Consider the following 16,303-nt stretch of genomic DNA (forward strand, 5'->3'; position numbering starts at 1 on the left):
AGTGTGGTGGGGCACCCCTAGCACAGGGCCAAGGCTCAAGGAGCCTAGGGGATGCTCTGAGGCCCCTGTAAACCTCAAAGTGAACTGAAATTGTGTTTGTGGCTTCACCCTTGGCCTGGATAGGGGGCTGGTACATCCGGCCACCCTGAGATGGGCATTGAGACCAGGGCTGCTCTGGGCACATGCAACTGCCGGGCGGTGTCCTTGGTGGCTCGTGTCCATGCAACGCCACCAGCCTGGGGTCTGTCTTGGCCGCTTGCCTCAGGACCTGGTGGATCCCACCTGGCCTGCCCCTGGGGTCTGAGGTGGTGCTGCTGGGTACCGCAGAGTGAGGCTGAGGGGTCTCTGTGGGCCAGGTCCCCACACCCTCACTCAGGCCCCTACCTGGACCCAGAGGCGCCCCACACAGGTCTGGGGGAGGGGGAAAGGGCAGCAACAGACAGGGGTGCTGCTCACACACTTTATTAGATACAGCGGGGCGCTGCTGCCTGCATGGAATGTGGATGGGCCAGGTCTCCGCCTGAGCACCAGACTGGCCTGCTTGACCCCATCACAGGGGGCTGGGGCATCAGCGCAGCTCCCCACCTGTGGCCCCACCCCCCTGCTCCCAGAGCGGGGAGCAAGGGCAATAAAAACACTGCTATGGAAAGTACATGGGTATAAAAAAGCACCGGAGCCCCCCTGCCCTCCCACACACCTCTGTCCCCGTGTGGCCCCCTGCACACCACTGTCCCCTCAGTCCCGCAGGTGGGTTCACATCTCCCTTGGGGCTGCCGGGCAGGGGTCCTGGGGCCCAGCCCCACCTGCCCCCCACCGCACCCAGCCTGGCACAGGGCAGGTCCATGGGGTAGGGCACCACCATGGTCTGGGTGATGTCCTTTGGCAGAGAGGCGGGCGGGGGGCTATGCACAGTAGGTGTCGGCCTTCACCACCTGGCAGTACATGGTCATGGCGAAAGTCAGGCCCAGGATCTGTGGGCGGGAGGGAAGGGGCTGTGTGGGGCCACTCCAAGGGCGCTGTCCAAGGCAGCACCCTGACCCTGAGTGGCTGGCCAGTATCCAAGGAAGCACCAGGCAGTTCTGTGACCACCACCCACCGACTCCCCTGGGGTGGACACTTGCCCCTAGGCCCACTCTCTTGGCACCCAGGGTTCCTGTCTGCATCCTCTGTTCACTGGGACAGCTGAGCTCTCAGCCCAGGGCCATAGTGTGGCCCATCCAGGAGATGTCAAAGGTAGCACCTTGTGGAGGCCGTCTGACTATGCCCAGAGACCCCAGGAGCCCTGGCTGGCGCCACATGATTGCATGTTTATCCTCTACCCCAGTCCCCAGTGTGGGTTCCTGGCTCCAGAGGCCCTCCATAAAGGGTGCTGGGGAACCACGGCAGCCCCATCCTTGGGCAGGGGTCTTCCACCTGCATACCTGCACCAGCGCCATGCACAGCCCAAAGACGCCCACGGCCAGCAGGTTCTCCTGCAGCCACATCTTCACTGTCTCGTAGCAGGGCTGCAGCAGCACCGGGGAGTTGGGTAAGGACCACCGCCACACTCCAGGCCCCTCCCCTCCAACCCTGCCCCCACCTCCCAGCCCACCGGGCTCACCGCCTTCCACCAGGTGCCCGGAGCATGCAGGCCACAGCTCTCACTGAACTCCAGGCAGCAGGAGTCGGGCACTCGCGTGGCGTTGTAGACCTCGAACCAATCCGTGTAGTTGGAGACACCACAGCAGCGGAACTGGGGGAGGGGCACCACAGACTGGACCAGAGCCCCCAGGAGGGACCCACCCGCTCGCCCAGCCATCTGGAGGCAGCCTTCCTGGTCGGAGTGGGCTCAAATCCAGGGCCTCCTACCTATTTACTAAGCCTGGACCAGGAGCCCCTGGGTATGCTGGGGGTCACACTCCCAGGGGCAGAGGGCGGGCTCAGCCTCCCCAGCAGGGCCACTAGGCCAATGGCAGCATGCCCACCTTTACACCTGGCCTGAGAGGCAAACCCGGCGCTGCCCACCCGTGCCCACTCACATCAGTCTGGATGATGCTCCAGGCATTGGTGAGGCCCACATTGCCCTGTGTGCCATACAGGTGCAGGCCCTTCTTCAGGTCGTGCTGGGCATACCTGTCAATCTGGGAGCACAGCGGGGCTCACGTGAGACCGAAACAGGGGGAGGGGGTGCACCAGGTGCAGGTCTGCAAGCCTCTGCCTGCTGCGCAGTCCCTAAACCTGAAACCAGTCTGGACGTTGAGGAGTGAGCGCGCCCCTGAGTCCTCGAACTCTGCGTGTACCAGTGAGTGCGTACAGCTGAGCTTCGTCGTTCGCATAACCGTGTTCTACCAAGTCACTGCAAACACTGAGTCAGCGAACATGGATGCTTTGCTCCAGGGGAGACGCAGGGCTAGGTTCCCGCAAGCCTCTGGTCCTGTTCTGTGGACCAGTTAATAACCTCTTCTGTGTGTCCTGTTTAAAGACGGACACCTTATTTAACAAGTTCCTGGACTGGTTAACATGGGGCTCACGGCCAGCAGCACTGTAGCTCACGCCTGACAGCACTTCAGCGCTGCACCAGACGCCGTTTTAAACCGCAAAATCGCCAACAAAAGGCATGAAAACGCAGAACGCGTGGCACTGAATACACCACAAAACAGACACTTGACGGTTTGAGGGCTGAACCAGATGCAGTGTCACCTCAGCAGGAACATGTGTGATGGGAGACTCAGAGTGCCTGCCATGCGCCACGTGTCTGTAAATGACCACGAAGGTGCCACAAGGACGGATTTTGGGTTACAGATATTAGTGGGGAAAGTGAGTTCGCAAATACACAACGTGCGAACGATGAGGATTGGACTGTATGGGGCACAGTACTACTAAACACGTACACGTGGGTGAGCCTGCAGGTAAGAGTGTCACGTCCACGATGGCATGTGTGCACCTGGCTGGGAAAGTGAGCCTCCCGCGTATGGCAGTCCCTGCAGGCCGCCTACCTTGTCAGTGTAGACGAAGAAGAGGATGGCGATGGTGGCCTCCAGCAGGAACACCAACAGCAGCATCACGAAGAACTGCGATGTGGGGGGGCGGGGTCAGACCGAGATGAGGGCCACACACGCACAGTGGCCCCCAGGGCTGCCCCACCCACTGCCCTGGGGGCTCCGAGCCCCCAGCCCTGAAGGGAATTCAGATGGAGGCACATGGAGTGGGTGGCAGGGGCCAGGAAGCAGAAACGGTCACGAGGTCAGCTCAGCCAGGTTTGAGAGGCTCAGGGAGGCCCCAGCCAGGCGGGGGCTGTAGAGCTGCCCGAGGCCCACTACGGAAGTCACAGGTCCCAGGCCCGTGCCTGCCCCAAGCTGCACTGTCCTTTAAATTATCTAAGATGAATGTGGAGTCCATGCTGGGGGATGGGGCTGGGAGGTCGGGACAAGGAGTGGGGGAGGGTCAAGGACCCATCCTGGAGAAGACAAAACGCAGTAAAGGTCACGCGTGTGGACATGTGCCTGGGGGTGCATACATCCTGACAAAGCAGGGCCCCCTAGGCTCTGAGCACCTTCTGAGGGCAACCCCACTCCAGCACCTGGCCCTGCCCCCTCCCCGCTGGAGCCCCCCACCCCGTGTCCCCCTGGCACGCACCGTCAGCAGCAGGCACTTCTGCTCCTTGATGGCCCCGATGCAGCCCACCAAGCCGATGGCCATGACCAGCGAGCCCATTGCAATCAGCAGGTTGGCGGCCGACAGGGACGGGAAGGAGGGGGATAGGGTGGCGAAGTTCCCCTGTGTGGCGGCCAGCCAGATGCCGACGCCCAGGACGCCGCAGCCCCCCAGCTGGACCGCCGGGTGGGGAGAGAGGAGTGAGGGGAGTGAGGTACCAAGGGGCCACACCATCCCCACACTCAGGGCCCAGACACCAAGATGAAGCCAGAGCCCCTGGAGCCCCCCAACTCCCCCATGGCAGGCCCCCACCCCAACGATCTTCATGGGCAGGAGCTGTGTGGGCTCCCCAGTCTCCCTCCACACTGCGGGTGGTTTCCTTCCATACACCTGTCCTCCAAGGCCACCAGTGACAGGACACGCCGCTCACACCCAGTGCACGACCAGGGCCTAAGACAGTCTCCCCACTCAGGTCACCTACGGGGCGCCTGCCATCCAGGCCCTGAGCAGACCTGTGGGGCGCCTGCCGTCCAGGCCCCAAGTGGGCCTGGGCGGCCCCACCGTGAGGACCCTGCCATCAGAGGCAGCCCCTACCAGCACTTGCTCTGGGCCCCTGTTCCCCCACCCGAGCCTCCTCCCATCCCTCCAGGAAGCATCCCTACCATCCTTGTCCCTCTGCCCCAGAATGTAGCTCGCACCCCACACACATACAAACAGGGCACCCTCGCCCACTCCCGGGCAGACAGAGCACAGATGGGCTGGCTGTCCCCCAGCCTCTCCAGACCTGAGCCGTCAGGGAGACCCCCACCCAGTACCATGACTGGACTGCCGAGCCCCCAGGAATCTGTACACTGTCCTTTCTAACCCAGGGGTAGTCCCGAGGATTCAAACACCAGACCCCACGGGACAGGACCCCATGGGCCTCTGGGCATTCCCTGCAGTCACCTCACGCCGGGAAGCCTGACCCCGCACGCCTCTCCTCATTGTTAAGTTGTATCGTCTCACCCAGGAAGCTGGCACCCTCACTGCCACCACCCCCACCTCTCAGATGACGGGACTCTTAGGAATTTCACAATTGCTCCTTATTACAAAAATCAATTAAAACAAAAGGAAGGAGGAGAGAAGTTGAGACCCTGATGACTCCAGAGAGGCTCTGGGGTTTGTGTGGCGACACAGCCCCAGCCACGGGGAGTTGGAGGGAGTCAGGGACTCAGTGGGCCCAGGAGCCCCCACCCCCACGCTCTACCCTGATGCTCACACCTACACCCAGGGCAGGTTCCAAGGGCCCCAGCCTCCACCAAGGGCCAGAAGACCCTCAGGAAAGACGGCTGTCAAGCCCTTCCTTCCAGACAAGGAACCCGAGACGGGAGATGAGAAGCCACTGTCAGTACGCAGGGCCACAGGGAGCCCAAGTGGGCCAGTGCCCCTCACCACCTCCAGGCCTGGGCTCCCACGCCTCAGGAAGGCCCCTTGCACCATAAGCCCTGGGAAGCTCTGCCCCAGGAGGTCTGGCAGTTGGAGAGATGTCTCCCCCACAGCACTTCAGGGCCTGGGCAGTCTGCCCCTCCCCCAGCTGGAGAGGGAGCAGGGTGAGTGGTTGGAGCCCCGCCCCATCAGCCCATTAGCCCAGGGAGGGAGACCATTAGGCCAGGCTGGCAGAAGAGTGAGCTGCTATCTTGGCAGGGGGGCAGGGGGACACAGACTCCCGTTCCCTAATGGAGAGCAGGAGGGCTGGGGCTCCCAGCCTGGGAAGCTTTGCCCAGCCCTCCACAAGAGCTGGAGGCCAAGGCTTGAGCCCCAAGGCCCAGAGCCATGTCCTCTCCCAGAGGCCAGGTGGCTGAAGCTCCAGACCAAGCACAGGGATGGGGACAAGGAAGAACCTGACAGCAGAGCAGGAAGTGACTGGGCCCTAGGCACCGGGGAGCCCTCACGGTATGCTTGCACGAGCCCAGTGGGGCCCGGCAGGGCCACCATGGATTGGCCAGGAGGGCTGCTGTGGCCAGACACCCCTGTAAGGTCCTAAGCCAAGCCAGTGCCAGGACCACCGAGGAAGATCGGTGGCCACTGTGGGGTGGAGGGAGGGTGCCACTGGGGGGTGCGCAGGTGCAGAGGGCCACGAGGGAGGAGGGCTGGCTGCCCAGGAAGGGCTGGACAGAGGCTAAGCATAGGGCGGGGAGGAGGCACACCCAATGTGTGGGAACCTGGGTCTGGGGTCACAGGCACGGGTGACGCGCCTGGTCAGAGGGTCTGTCCTCGCCGCGGAGTGTGCTGGGGGCACAGCTGCAGGAGGGAGGGGAGCTGCTGGCACTGAGGGGAATCCGATCCCCTCTGTACCCCTTTCCACAGGACTGCAGTTCTCCGATGGAGGCGCTGCGAGGCCGAGGGTCTGCGCTGTCCACGGTGCCGACAGAGGTGCGGACAGGGAGGAGCCAGGTTGGCTTGGGCACACTCCGCACCCTGTCTTTGGGGGGCGCCACTTTTACATCATGGCGCCCTCGTCGGTACAGGAGAGGCTGCGACGGGCATTGGACGCTCACGTTAGCCCATGGCCAACCAGGGACACAGAGGGGCTCCCGACTCAACTGAGCCAGCCCACAGAGCCCACCGCAGACCAGATCAGGGGGCACGCTGCACCTCCCGCACCAGAGGGCCGCCCACCCAAGCAGGCTGAGGAGCTGCTCCGGTGCCTCCTGGCCTCCTGCCTGACCTCAGAGCTGGACAGCTCACCACTTCCAACAGGAACAAGAGACCCAGACTCCAGCCCAATGATTCTCCCAGGCCACGTCCTGGCTGGACCCAGGCTCCCTTGCCACATGCTTGGCCAGTGGGACAGGGTGGAGGAGACTCGGACTCGGTGCATCTAGGGACGATAGCAGGGAGGAGGGGACCCTGGGATGTCCCTGAGTGGGGGAGGTGCTGGTGCTGCCTCCCGAGGACGCAGACAACCCTGTCAATGGAAAGTGAGCACCGTCGCCTCCCCTCCCTACAGGGTACCAGAGGGCACAGGAAGGACACAGTGCCGAGAGGCCGGGAGCTGCAGGGAGGGGAAGAATGGATGGGGACAGTGTCTCTCCAGGCAGCCTGAAAGGAGGGTCTCTTATAGGGCCTGGGAGAGAGGGACCCCATAACCCAGCCCAGAGCTGCTCCCCCAAACGTGCATATGCTGTGGAAAGTTAGGAAGTTATTTCCTAATTAACACATCAACAAAGAGTCCCCACCCCTTCCCCAAACTGTCACAGACACGCACTCACATCACCAGTATCACCAGTCACACAAACACCCACATATCAGAGACACCCACTTAGATCACTGGTGTCACCACAGACACACAAACGCCCACATATCGGAGACGCCCACTTAGATCACCAGTGTCACCACAGACACACAGTCACACAGACACCCACGTATCAGAGATGCCCACTTAGATCACCAGTGTCACCACAGACACACAGTCACACAGACGCCCACTTAGGTCATCAGTGTCACCACACACAGTCACACAGATGTCCACGTATCAGAGACGCCCACTTAGATCACCAGTGTCACCACAGACACAGTCACACAGACACCCACGTATCAGAGATGCCCACTTAGATCACCAGTGTCACCACAGTCACACAGACGCCCACGTATCAGAGGCGCCCACTTAGATCACCAGTGTCACCACAGACACAGTCACACAGACGCCCACTTAGGTCATCAGTGTCACCACACACAGTCACACAGATGTCCACGTATCAGAGACGCCCACTTAGATCACCAGTGTCACCACATACAGTCACACAGATGTCCACGTATCAGAGACGCCCACTTAGATCACCAGTGTCACCACATACAGTCACACAGATGTCCACGTATCAGAGACGCCCACTTAGATCACCAGTGTCACCACAGACACAGTCACACAGACGCCCACGTATCAGAGGCGTCCACTTAGATCACCAGTGTCACCACAGACACAGTCACACAGACGCCCACGTATCAGAGGCGTCCACTTAGATCACCAGTGTCACCACAGACACAGTCACACAGACGCCCACTTAGATCATCAGTGTCACCACAGTCACACAGACGCCCACGTATCAGAGACGCCCACTTAGATCACCAGTGTCACCACATACAGTCACACAGACGCCCACGTATCAGAGACGCCCACTTAGATCACCAGTGTCACCACATACAGTCACACAGACGCCCACGTATCAGAGACGCCCACTTAGATCACCAGTGTCACCACAGACACAGTCACACAGACGCCCACTTAGATCACCAGTGTCACCACAGACACACAGTCACACAGACGCCCACGTATCAGAGACGCCCACTTAGATCACCAGTGTCACCACATACAGTCACACAGACGCCCACGTATCAGAGACGCCCACTTAGATCACCAGTGTCACCACATACAGTCACACAGACGCCCACTTAGATCACCAGTGTCACCACAGACACACAGTCACACAGACGCCCACTTAGGTCATCAGTGTCACCACAGACACAGTCACACAGATGTCCACGTATCAGAGACGCCCACTTAGATCACCAGTGTCACCACATACAGTCACACAGACGGCCACATATTAGAGGCGCCCACTTAGATCACCAGTGTCACCACAGACACACAGACGCCCACGTATCAGAGACGTCCACTTAGATCACCAGTGTCACCACAGACACAGTCACACAGACGCCCACTTAGATCACCAGTGTCACCACAGACACAGTCACACAGATGTCCACGTATCAGAGACGCCCACTTAGATCACCAGTGTCACCACATACAGTCACACAGACGGCCACATATTAGAGGCGCCCACTTAGATCACCAGTGTCACCACAGACACACAGACGCCCACGTATCAGAGACGTCCACTTAGATCACCAGTGTCACCACAGACACACAGACGCCCACGTATCAGAGACGTCCACTTAGATCACCAGTGTCACCACATACAGTCACACAGACGCCCACGTATCAGAGATGCCCACTTAGATCACCAGTGTCACCACATACAGTCACACAGACGCCCACGTATCAGAGACGCCCACTTAGATCACCAGTGTCACCACAGACACAGTCACACAGACGCCCACTTAGATCACCAGTGTCACCACATACAGTCACACAGACGGCCACATATTAGAGGCGCCCACTTAGATCACCAGTGTCACCACAGTCACACAGACGCCCACGTATCAGAGACGTCCACTTAGATCACCAGTGTCACCACAGACACAGTCACACAGACGCCCACTTAGATCACCAGTGTCACCACATACAGTCACACAGACGCCCACGTATCAGAGACGCCCACTTAGATCACCAGTGTCACCACATACAGTCACACAGACGGCCACATATTAGAGGCGCCCACTTAGATCACCAGTGTCACCACAGACACACAGACGCCCACGTATCAGAGACGTCCACTTAGATCACCAGTGTCACCACAGACACAGTCACACAGACGCCCACTTAGATCACCAGTGTCACCACATACAGTCACACAGACGGCCACATATTAGAGGCGCCCACTTAGATCACCAGTGTCACCACAGACACACAGTCACACAGACGCCCACTTAGGTCATCAGTGTCACCACACACAGTCACACAGATGTCCACGTATCAGAGACGCCCACTTAGATCACCAGTGTCACCACATACAGTCACACAGACGGCCACATATTAGAGGCGCCCACTTAGATCACCAGTGTCACCACAGTCACACAGACGCCCACGTATCAGAGGCGCCCACTTAGATCACCAGTGTCACCACAGACACAGTCACACAGACGCCCACGTATCAGAGACGCCCACTTAGATCACGAGTCTCGCCACAGACACAGTCACACAGATGCCCACGTATCAGAGACGCCCACTTAGATCACCAGTGTCACCACAGACACACAGTCACACAGACACCCACGTATCAGAGACGCCCACTTAGATCACGAGTCTCGCCACAGACACAGTCACACAGACACCCACGTATCAGAGACGCCCACTTAGATCACCAGTGTCACCACAGACACACAGTCACACAGACACCCACGTATCAGAGACGCCCACTTAGATCACGAGTCTCGCCACAGACACAGTCACACAGACACCCACGTATCAGAGACGCCCACTTAGATCACCAGTGTCACCACAGACACAGTCACACAGACACCCACGTATCAGAGACGCCCACTTAGATCACAAGTCTCGCCACAGACACAGTCACACAGATGCCCACGTATCAGAGACGCCCACTTAGATCACCAGTGTCACCACAGACACAGTCACACAGACGCCCACGTATCAGAGATGCCCACTTAGATCACCAGTGTCACCACAGACACACAGTCACACAGACACCCACGTATCAGAGACGCCCACTTAGATCACGAGTCTCGCCACAGACACAGTCACACAGACGCCCACGTATCAGAGACGCCCACTTAGATCACCAGTGTCACCACAGACACAGTCACACAGACGCCCACGTATCAGAGACGCCCACTTAGATCACCAGTGTCACCACAGACACAGTCACACAGACGCCCACGTATCAGAGACGCCCACTTAGATCACGAGTCTCGCCACAGACACAGTCACACAGACGCCCACGTATCAGAGACGCCCACTTAGATCACCAGTGTCACCACAGACACAGTCACACAGACGCCCACGTATCAGAGACGCCCACTTAGATCACCAGTGTCACCACAGACACAGTCACACAGACACCCACGTATCAGAGACGCCCACTTAGATCACGAGTCTCGCCACAGACACAGTCACACAGACGCCCACGTATCAGAGACGCCCACTTAGATCACGAGTCTCGCAACAGACACAGTCACACAGACACCCACGTATCAGAGACGCCCACTTAGATCACCAGTGTCACCACAGACACAGTCACACAGACACCCACGTATCAGAGACGCCCACTTAGATCACAAGTCTCGCCACAGACACAGTCACACAGACGCCCACGTATCAGAGACGCCCACTTAGATCACCAGTGTCACCACAGACACAGTCACACAGACGCCCACGTATCAGAGATGCCCACTTAGATCACCAGTGTCACCACAGACACACAGTCACACAGACACCCACGTATCAGAGACGCCCACTTAGATCACGAGTCTCGCCACAGACACAGTCACACAGACGCCCACGTATCAGAGACGCCCACTTAGATCACCAGTGTCACCACAGACACAGTCACACAGACGCCCACGTATCAGAGACGCCCACTTAGATCACCAGTGTCACCACAGACACAGTCACACAGACGCCCACGTATCAGAGACGCCCACTTAGATCACCAGTGTCACCACAGACACAGTCACACAGACGCCCACGTATCAGAGACGCCCACTTAGATCACGAGTCTCGCCACAGACACAGTCACACAGACACCCACGTATCAGACGCCCACTTAGATCACCAGTGTCACCAGTCACACAGATGCGCACGTATCGGAGACGCCCACGTAGATCATCAGTGTCACCACAGTCACACAGACACCCATGTATCAGAGATGCCCACTTAGATCACCAGTGTCACCACACACAGTCACACAGACGCCCACATATCAGAGACGCCCATTCATATTACCAGTGTCACTACACAGTCACAAGGACACCCCACGTATCACAGACACCCACTCATGTCAGCAGTGTCACCACAGACACACAGACGCCCACTCAGGTCACCAGTGTCACCACACACAGTCACATGCCATCACACACACAGAAAATCAAACATGCCGCCCCTCCCCCTTGACACACGTCACGACCTCCCAGAAACACCCCGAAGTCCCTCTCCGCTGTAGCCCCGATGGGTCCCCTGTCCATTCAAGCGTGTGGCATGGACCCATCACCTGCAAGCATCCACAGACACACGTGAGCACTACCCAAACGCGGCACCAGGCTAATGAAACTCCCTGCAATTTTGAAAAGGTTTCTGCGAGTGCAGCTTCTAAAACATTTTGGCAAGAAAATTACAGCCTCAAAGCACAGGAGACAATGGGCCCCATTAGACATCCAGACAGAACCTCAAACACAGGGTTGGAGAGCCAGGGCCACAGCACCCAGAGGAGGAGCTGGGAGCCCACCTTGCCCTGCCAGCATCCCACCCCGAAGCGTGGGAACCCAGGGGATGCGGCCAGGGCCACCACCCCCAGCAAGGAGTCTTTCCTGGCCGAAGCCCCCGCCCAGCACCCAGCCCATGGCTGGTGCCCCCGATGCCTCTTCTCTGGCCATATCCTTTTCTGTCCGTATGTTCTGGAGCAGCCCCGGCCCGGGCAGGCAGGACCCATGGTGACTGGCATCCATCAAATGTGCTCCAGACCCCTCGGGGACGGGTGATGCCAGCTTCGGCCCGCTGCCCTCTGGCCATAAAATCCGCAAACAGATGGCCCGGCAGCTGGCCCACGTCCTAGAAAGAGGGTCCTGCTGTGCCTGGGGCAGAGGCGAGTCGGCCCCAGCCACGCCAGCCAGGGCTGGAGGCCGCAGCATCCAGAGCCGAGAACAGCCCACAGGGTAACTCCATGCGCCCTAAGCTCCCAAACAGCAAACTCACCCACAGCACCACCCCGGGTGAGGACGAAGTGCTGGAGGGCTCAAGGAGGCACCCCCCACTTTTCTGTGACGTTGGTGACAAGGGCACCTGGGTTTGTCAAGCCCACCTCACCGTCCACTAAACCAGCACGTCCGCAATGCAGGGCTTGCCCAGCCGACCAAGCCACCACGCCACCCCTCCTCCTCTGTCCTTGGCTCACCCACCTGACCCTGGGTGCCCCCAGGGACTCACAAGGCGGGGAGCCTCCACTGGCCGAGGGGAGTCTTGGGGCGGGGGACAGAGCAGCCCTCGGCCAGCAGTTCTGGGGGTCTTCATGTTCACCCTTCCCAGGGGCACCAGGGCTGGGCCTTGCAGGGTGAGTAGGAGTTGCTAAAGGAACATCCAAGGAGACCATGACCAGGGCTGGGTTGGGCACATCAGGACTCCTTGGCTCCCCCAACGTTGACATCTTAACTCCTGTATCTGTGAATGTGACCTTGTTTGGAAATGGGGTTTTCCTTTCGATATCAGTTAACAAGTCACGCTGGAGCAGTTCACCCTAATCCCATCTGAAGGATGTCCTCATAAAGAAGGAACCCAGAGAGACAAGGGAAAGAGGCCTGTGAAGATGCAGCTACTAGCCAATAACACCTGGGGCCACGGGAAGCTGAGAGAGAGAAGGGTCTCCCCGAGGGCCTTTGTAGAGAGCGTGGCGCTGATGACAGCCTGGATTTGGACTTCTAGCCCCGGAGCTTTGAGACATTGGTTTAAAGCCACCTAGTTTGTCGTGGCCATCCTAGCAGACTAAGACACCCCACGGGGCACCAGCGCCTCCCTCATGGCGTCCTCCAGCCCCAGGTCCTGCCAGTGGAATCTGAGCCCTCCACCCAATGCAAAGATGCCCACCCGACAGCAACACAGGAGCCTCGGCCATGGGCAGCCAGGGGCTGAGGTCTGGGGAGGCCCCAATGCGCCCTAGTAGCCTGTCTGTGCAGGAGTCTGGCGGGCAGCCCTGGCCTCTGGTGGCCCCTACCAGCTCTGTGGGAGCTTCACCATTCCTGGGGCCTCCCCAGCAGTCCTGGCACCATGCCCAGAGGCTGGCAGGTCAAACAGCATCTGCGGTTCATTAGGGGGGAAAATCCTGACTCGAGATGTGCGATCAATTGGCCCACACAGCCAGGCCCTTCCTTTGGGACAACGGGGAGCAGGGAATGGAGCCCCATGCCTACCAAGGACAAAGGCCACCAGGCAGTGCCACCCCCTCCCTGCCGGCAGAATCACGCCCTGGACCACCAACCCTGAACCCCCCCATGCTGCGCCTCCTCTGCCCAGGGTCTCTGCCCACCTGGGGGTCTGAACAGACTGATGGGATCGGAGCTGGAGGCCCCCCACACCTCCTTCTACCACCTATGCTGGACCACCGCTAGCTCTGGGATTCCCAGACTTAGGGCTCACCCTGTATGGCGCCAATGTGTGCAGATGAGGAAACCGAGGCCCTGAGAGAGCAGGGCTTGTCCAGGGTCACAAGGGGCTGTGAAGGAGCTCGGCCCAGCCTCCATCACCACAGCCTCCTCCTGCCTCAGCCAAAGCCATCGCCCACAACCCCACCCCCCGAGCCCACTCTCCAGGGGGGCTCTGAAGCCCCCTGAGCCTGAAGCAGGGAGGGGTGGGAGAGTGGGCCTCTTTCCTCTCATCTGCCCCTGGGGCCTGGACTGCAATTACTGGAAGAGCTTTCCTGGCAGGGGCTGTGCTGACGTCAGCTGCACAGGCCAGAATGCCCGGGGTCCCGGGGGGCTGCACAAACCAGCCGCCCCCATCAACATGGATCACCCCATGCCCTGGCAGCACGTGTGGGCACACCCCACCTGCTTCCACACACTCATGCTCACGGGGTCCTGACTCAGGCTCTCTTCCACGAGGACTGGGCTCCCAGGAGACACTCCAGGCCTGACACAGAGGCCCTGACCTGCCCAGTGGGTGTGTACGTGGGTGTGCGTGTACTGCACGTGTGTGAGATGCAGGTGTGCGCACTGTGTGTGCACTGTGTGTGTGCTGTGAGGGTGCAGGTACACTGTGTGTGTGCATTACGTGTGTGTTGTGTGCACTGTGAGGGCAGGTACACTGCATGTGTGTGTGAGCTGAGTGCACATACGCTGTGAGTCCTTGTGCACCACAGGTATGTGTGCCCTCAGCTGCCATTTGTACGTGTGCAGACATACCTGCCAGCTCTCCCTGGTCTCAGCACCAGGCTCTGCACATCCGGGGTGATGACATCACACAGACTTACTTTCTTCAAGGTGGGTCAACAGCCCCAGCCCAGGCCCACAGATGTGGGCGGTCAACCCAAAGACACACAGTAACAGACATGCAGTGACCCTTTGTGCTGGGGACCTGTGTCACCCCGCACCCCCAGGACCTGCCCCAGCTCTGAGCACAGACCCTCAGCAGCGGCCACCCTCCCAGACCCCATCAAGCATACCGCCAGAGAAATCCAATAAAACTCAACTCGTAAATAAAAGTCAATTAACCTTCGGATCAGCCCCTCTCCATCCTCAGAAAGAGCAGCTCCCTCCCAGCCCCCACCCCTCCCCTGCAGAACCCAGCCCTCCCCAGGGACCATCAAGCCACTCCCAGGCCTATCCTGCATCCTGCAGTGGGGCAGGCAGAGGTGGGGCCTGGGAAGGGTCAGGACTCAGGAAGTGGTAGAAAGGGCTTTGCGGGGCGGGGGGGGGGGGTGTCTACCCTGGGGGGAAGGGAGGCTGTAGCTGAAGATTGGGGTAAAAGGCAGGCAGGAGAGGTGCCAGATGGGGTTGGGTGGAAAGAAGGCTATGCAGGGGAGGCCCCACACTCCCCTCAGTTGAGGGTCCTGAGGCCCAGCCCCACAAGGACTCCTTCTCAGGGCCTCAGCCCTGACCATTTGGCTCCAGTGGGGTGGGGGGGGTAATCCCTCCTATGGGGGGCCAAGCCGGCCCCTACAGAAAGAGAAGAAATCACGGTCCTGGGGCTCAGGGAAGGGGTGGCCTAGCCCCTGCCCCCACCCTCTGCAACCTCTGGTCACCAACAGGAAGGAGTGTGTGCCATACTCCCAGGCCATTCAGCTAGCTGGGCTAAGAATAGCACAGGTGTCTTTGGGGAAAGCCTCTGATAGGACCAGTGGGCTGCCCACCTGGCAGCCTCCAGCCCAGCTGCCCACTGGGCAGGGCTTGGCCCCTCCTCTGATCGGTGTCTCAGCTACCAGGCACCAGGCTGGACGAAGAGGGCCCTGTCAGGGCTGGTGTCTGAGGCCAGGCAGCAGGGGGCTCTGATTTAGTTGACTGGGGGTGTGATTGATAATAAATTTCCCAGCCGGGGAGGGGTCCCTAGGGGGGCCCTGACTTGTCCTATTCAGAGTTGAGGATACCACCGTCGCCAGGCTCAGCAGGATGCATTGCCCTGAACTCAAGCTGGGGTTCATGGAATAACTGGGGCCCTCCTAAAGTCCCCCTGAGGTGGGTACTTAGAGCCAAGATACAGGCGTTCAGGACACCAAGGGAGGGCAGGATGAGGGAAAACAGGTCCTGCTGGCAGCCTGCCCATCCCCCACCCTGTTGTTTGGCCACTGGCACCACCTGGCACCATCGCAGTGACCCCCTTCAGCTGCCAGCCCTGGCCGTACAGCCGCCTGCGGCTCCTGGGCCACCTTCCAGCTGTCACATTGTTACCTGCTGCCATAGCCCCGTTATACACCCATGGGCTCACTGACCCTGCCAGCTGCCTGGTGCTACGCACACTGGTGCCCAGTGCAGCTGTCCTAGGCCCCCCAAAAAGGTCTTCACCTCTTCACATGCCCCAGCAGAGCCATCCTCCTGGCCCCCAGAGTGCCCCTCAGCTTTGGTCCAGGAGCCCTTGCAGAAATCAAAGCCTTGGGGCAACCCCAGCAGGGGCAGAGTCTGGAACACAATGCTCCTGGGGTCACACCCTGGGCTGCCCCCTAGAGTCCCTCTCAAGCTCAGGAGAGAAAATCAGGGACCCAGGTGGGAGTGGGGAGCAGGAGGGTGGGCCCCAGTCTCTGGGCTTTTGGGCCTTCATAGGACTTTGTGCAGAATCCAGAGCCCCAGCCCTGTG

The 16,303-nt window shown here is 59.7% G+C and overlaps 1 protein-coding gene across 3 annotated transcripts in view; it reads right to left on the minus strand.

The window, feature by feature from the left end:
- Positions 1 to 678: 678 nt before the first annotated feature.
- TSPAN4 (tetraspanin 4) overlaps positions 679 to 16,303 on the minus strand; it is a 30,956-nt gene continuing 15,331 nt past the window's right edge. For all 3 annotated transcript variants that reach the window (XM_049892935.1, XM_049892934.1, XM_049892933.1), the window contains exons 4-9: positions 3,616 to 3,807; positions 2,976 to 3,050; positions 2,019 to 2,120; positions 1,601 to 1,732; positions 1,422 to 1,505; positions 679 to 971 (exon numbers count right to left, since the gene is read on the minus strand). In XM_049892935.1, coding sequence (XP_049748892.1) covers positions 903 to 971; positions 1,422 to 1,505; positions 1,601 to 1,732; positions 2,019 to 2,120; positions 2,976 to 3,050; positions 3,616 to 3,807 — 654 coding nt within the window. In that variant the 3' untranslated portion in view covers positions 679 to 902. The remainder of the gene's footprint in view (positions 972 to 1,421; positions 1,506 to 1,600; positions 1,733 to 2,018; positions 2,121 to 2,975; positions 3,051 to 3,615; positions 3,808 to 16,303) is intronic.

Source organism: Elephas maximus, chromosome 7 (assembly GCF_024166365.1).
Source record: "Elephas maximus indicus isolate mEleMax1 chromosome 7, mEleMax1 primary haplotype, whole genome shotgun sequence".
Classification (NCBI taxonomy): Eukaryota; Metazoa; Chordata; class Mammalia; order Proboscidea; family Elephantidae; genus Elephas; species Elephas maximus.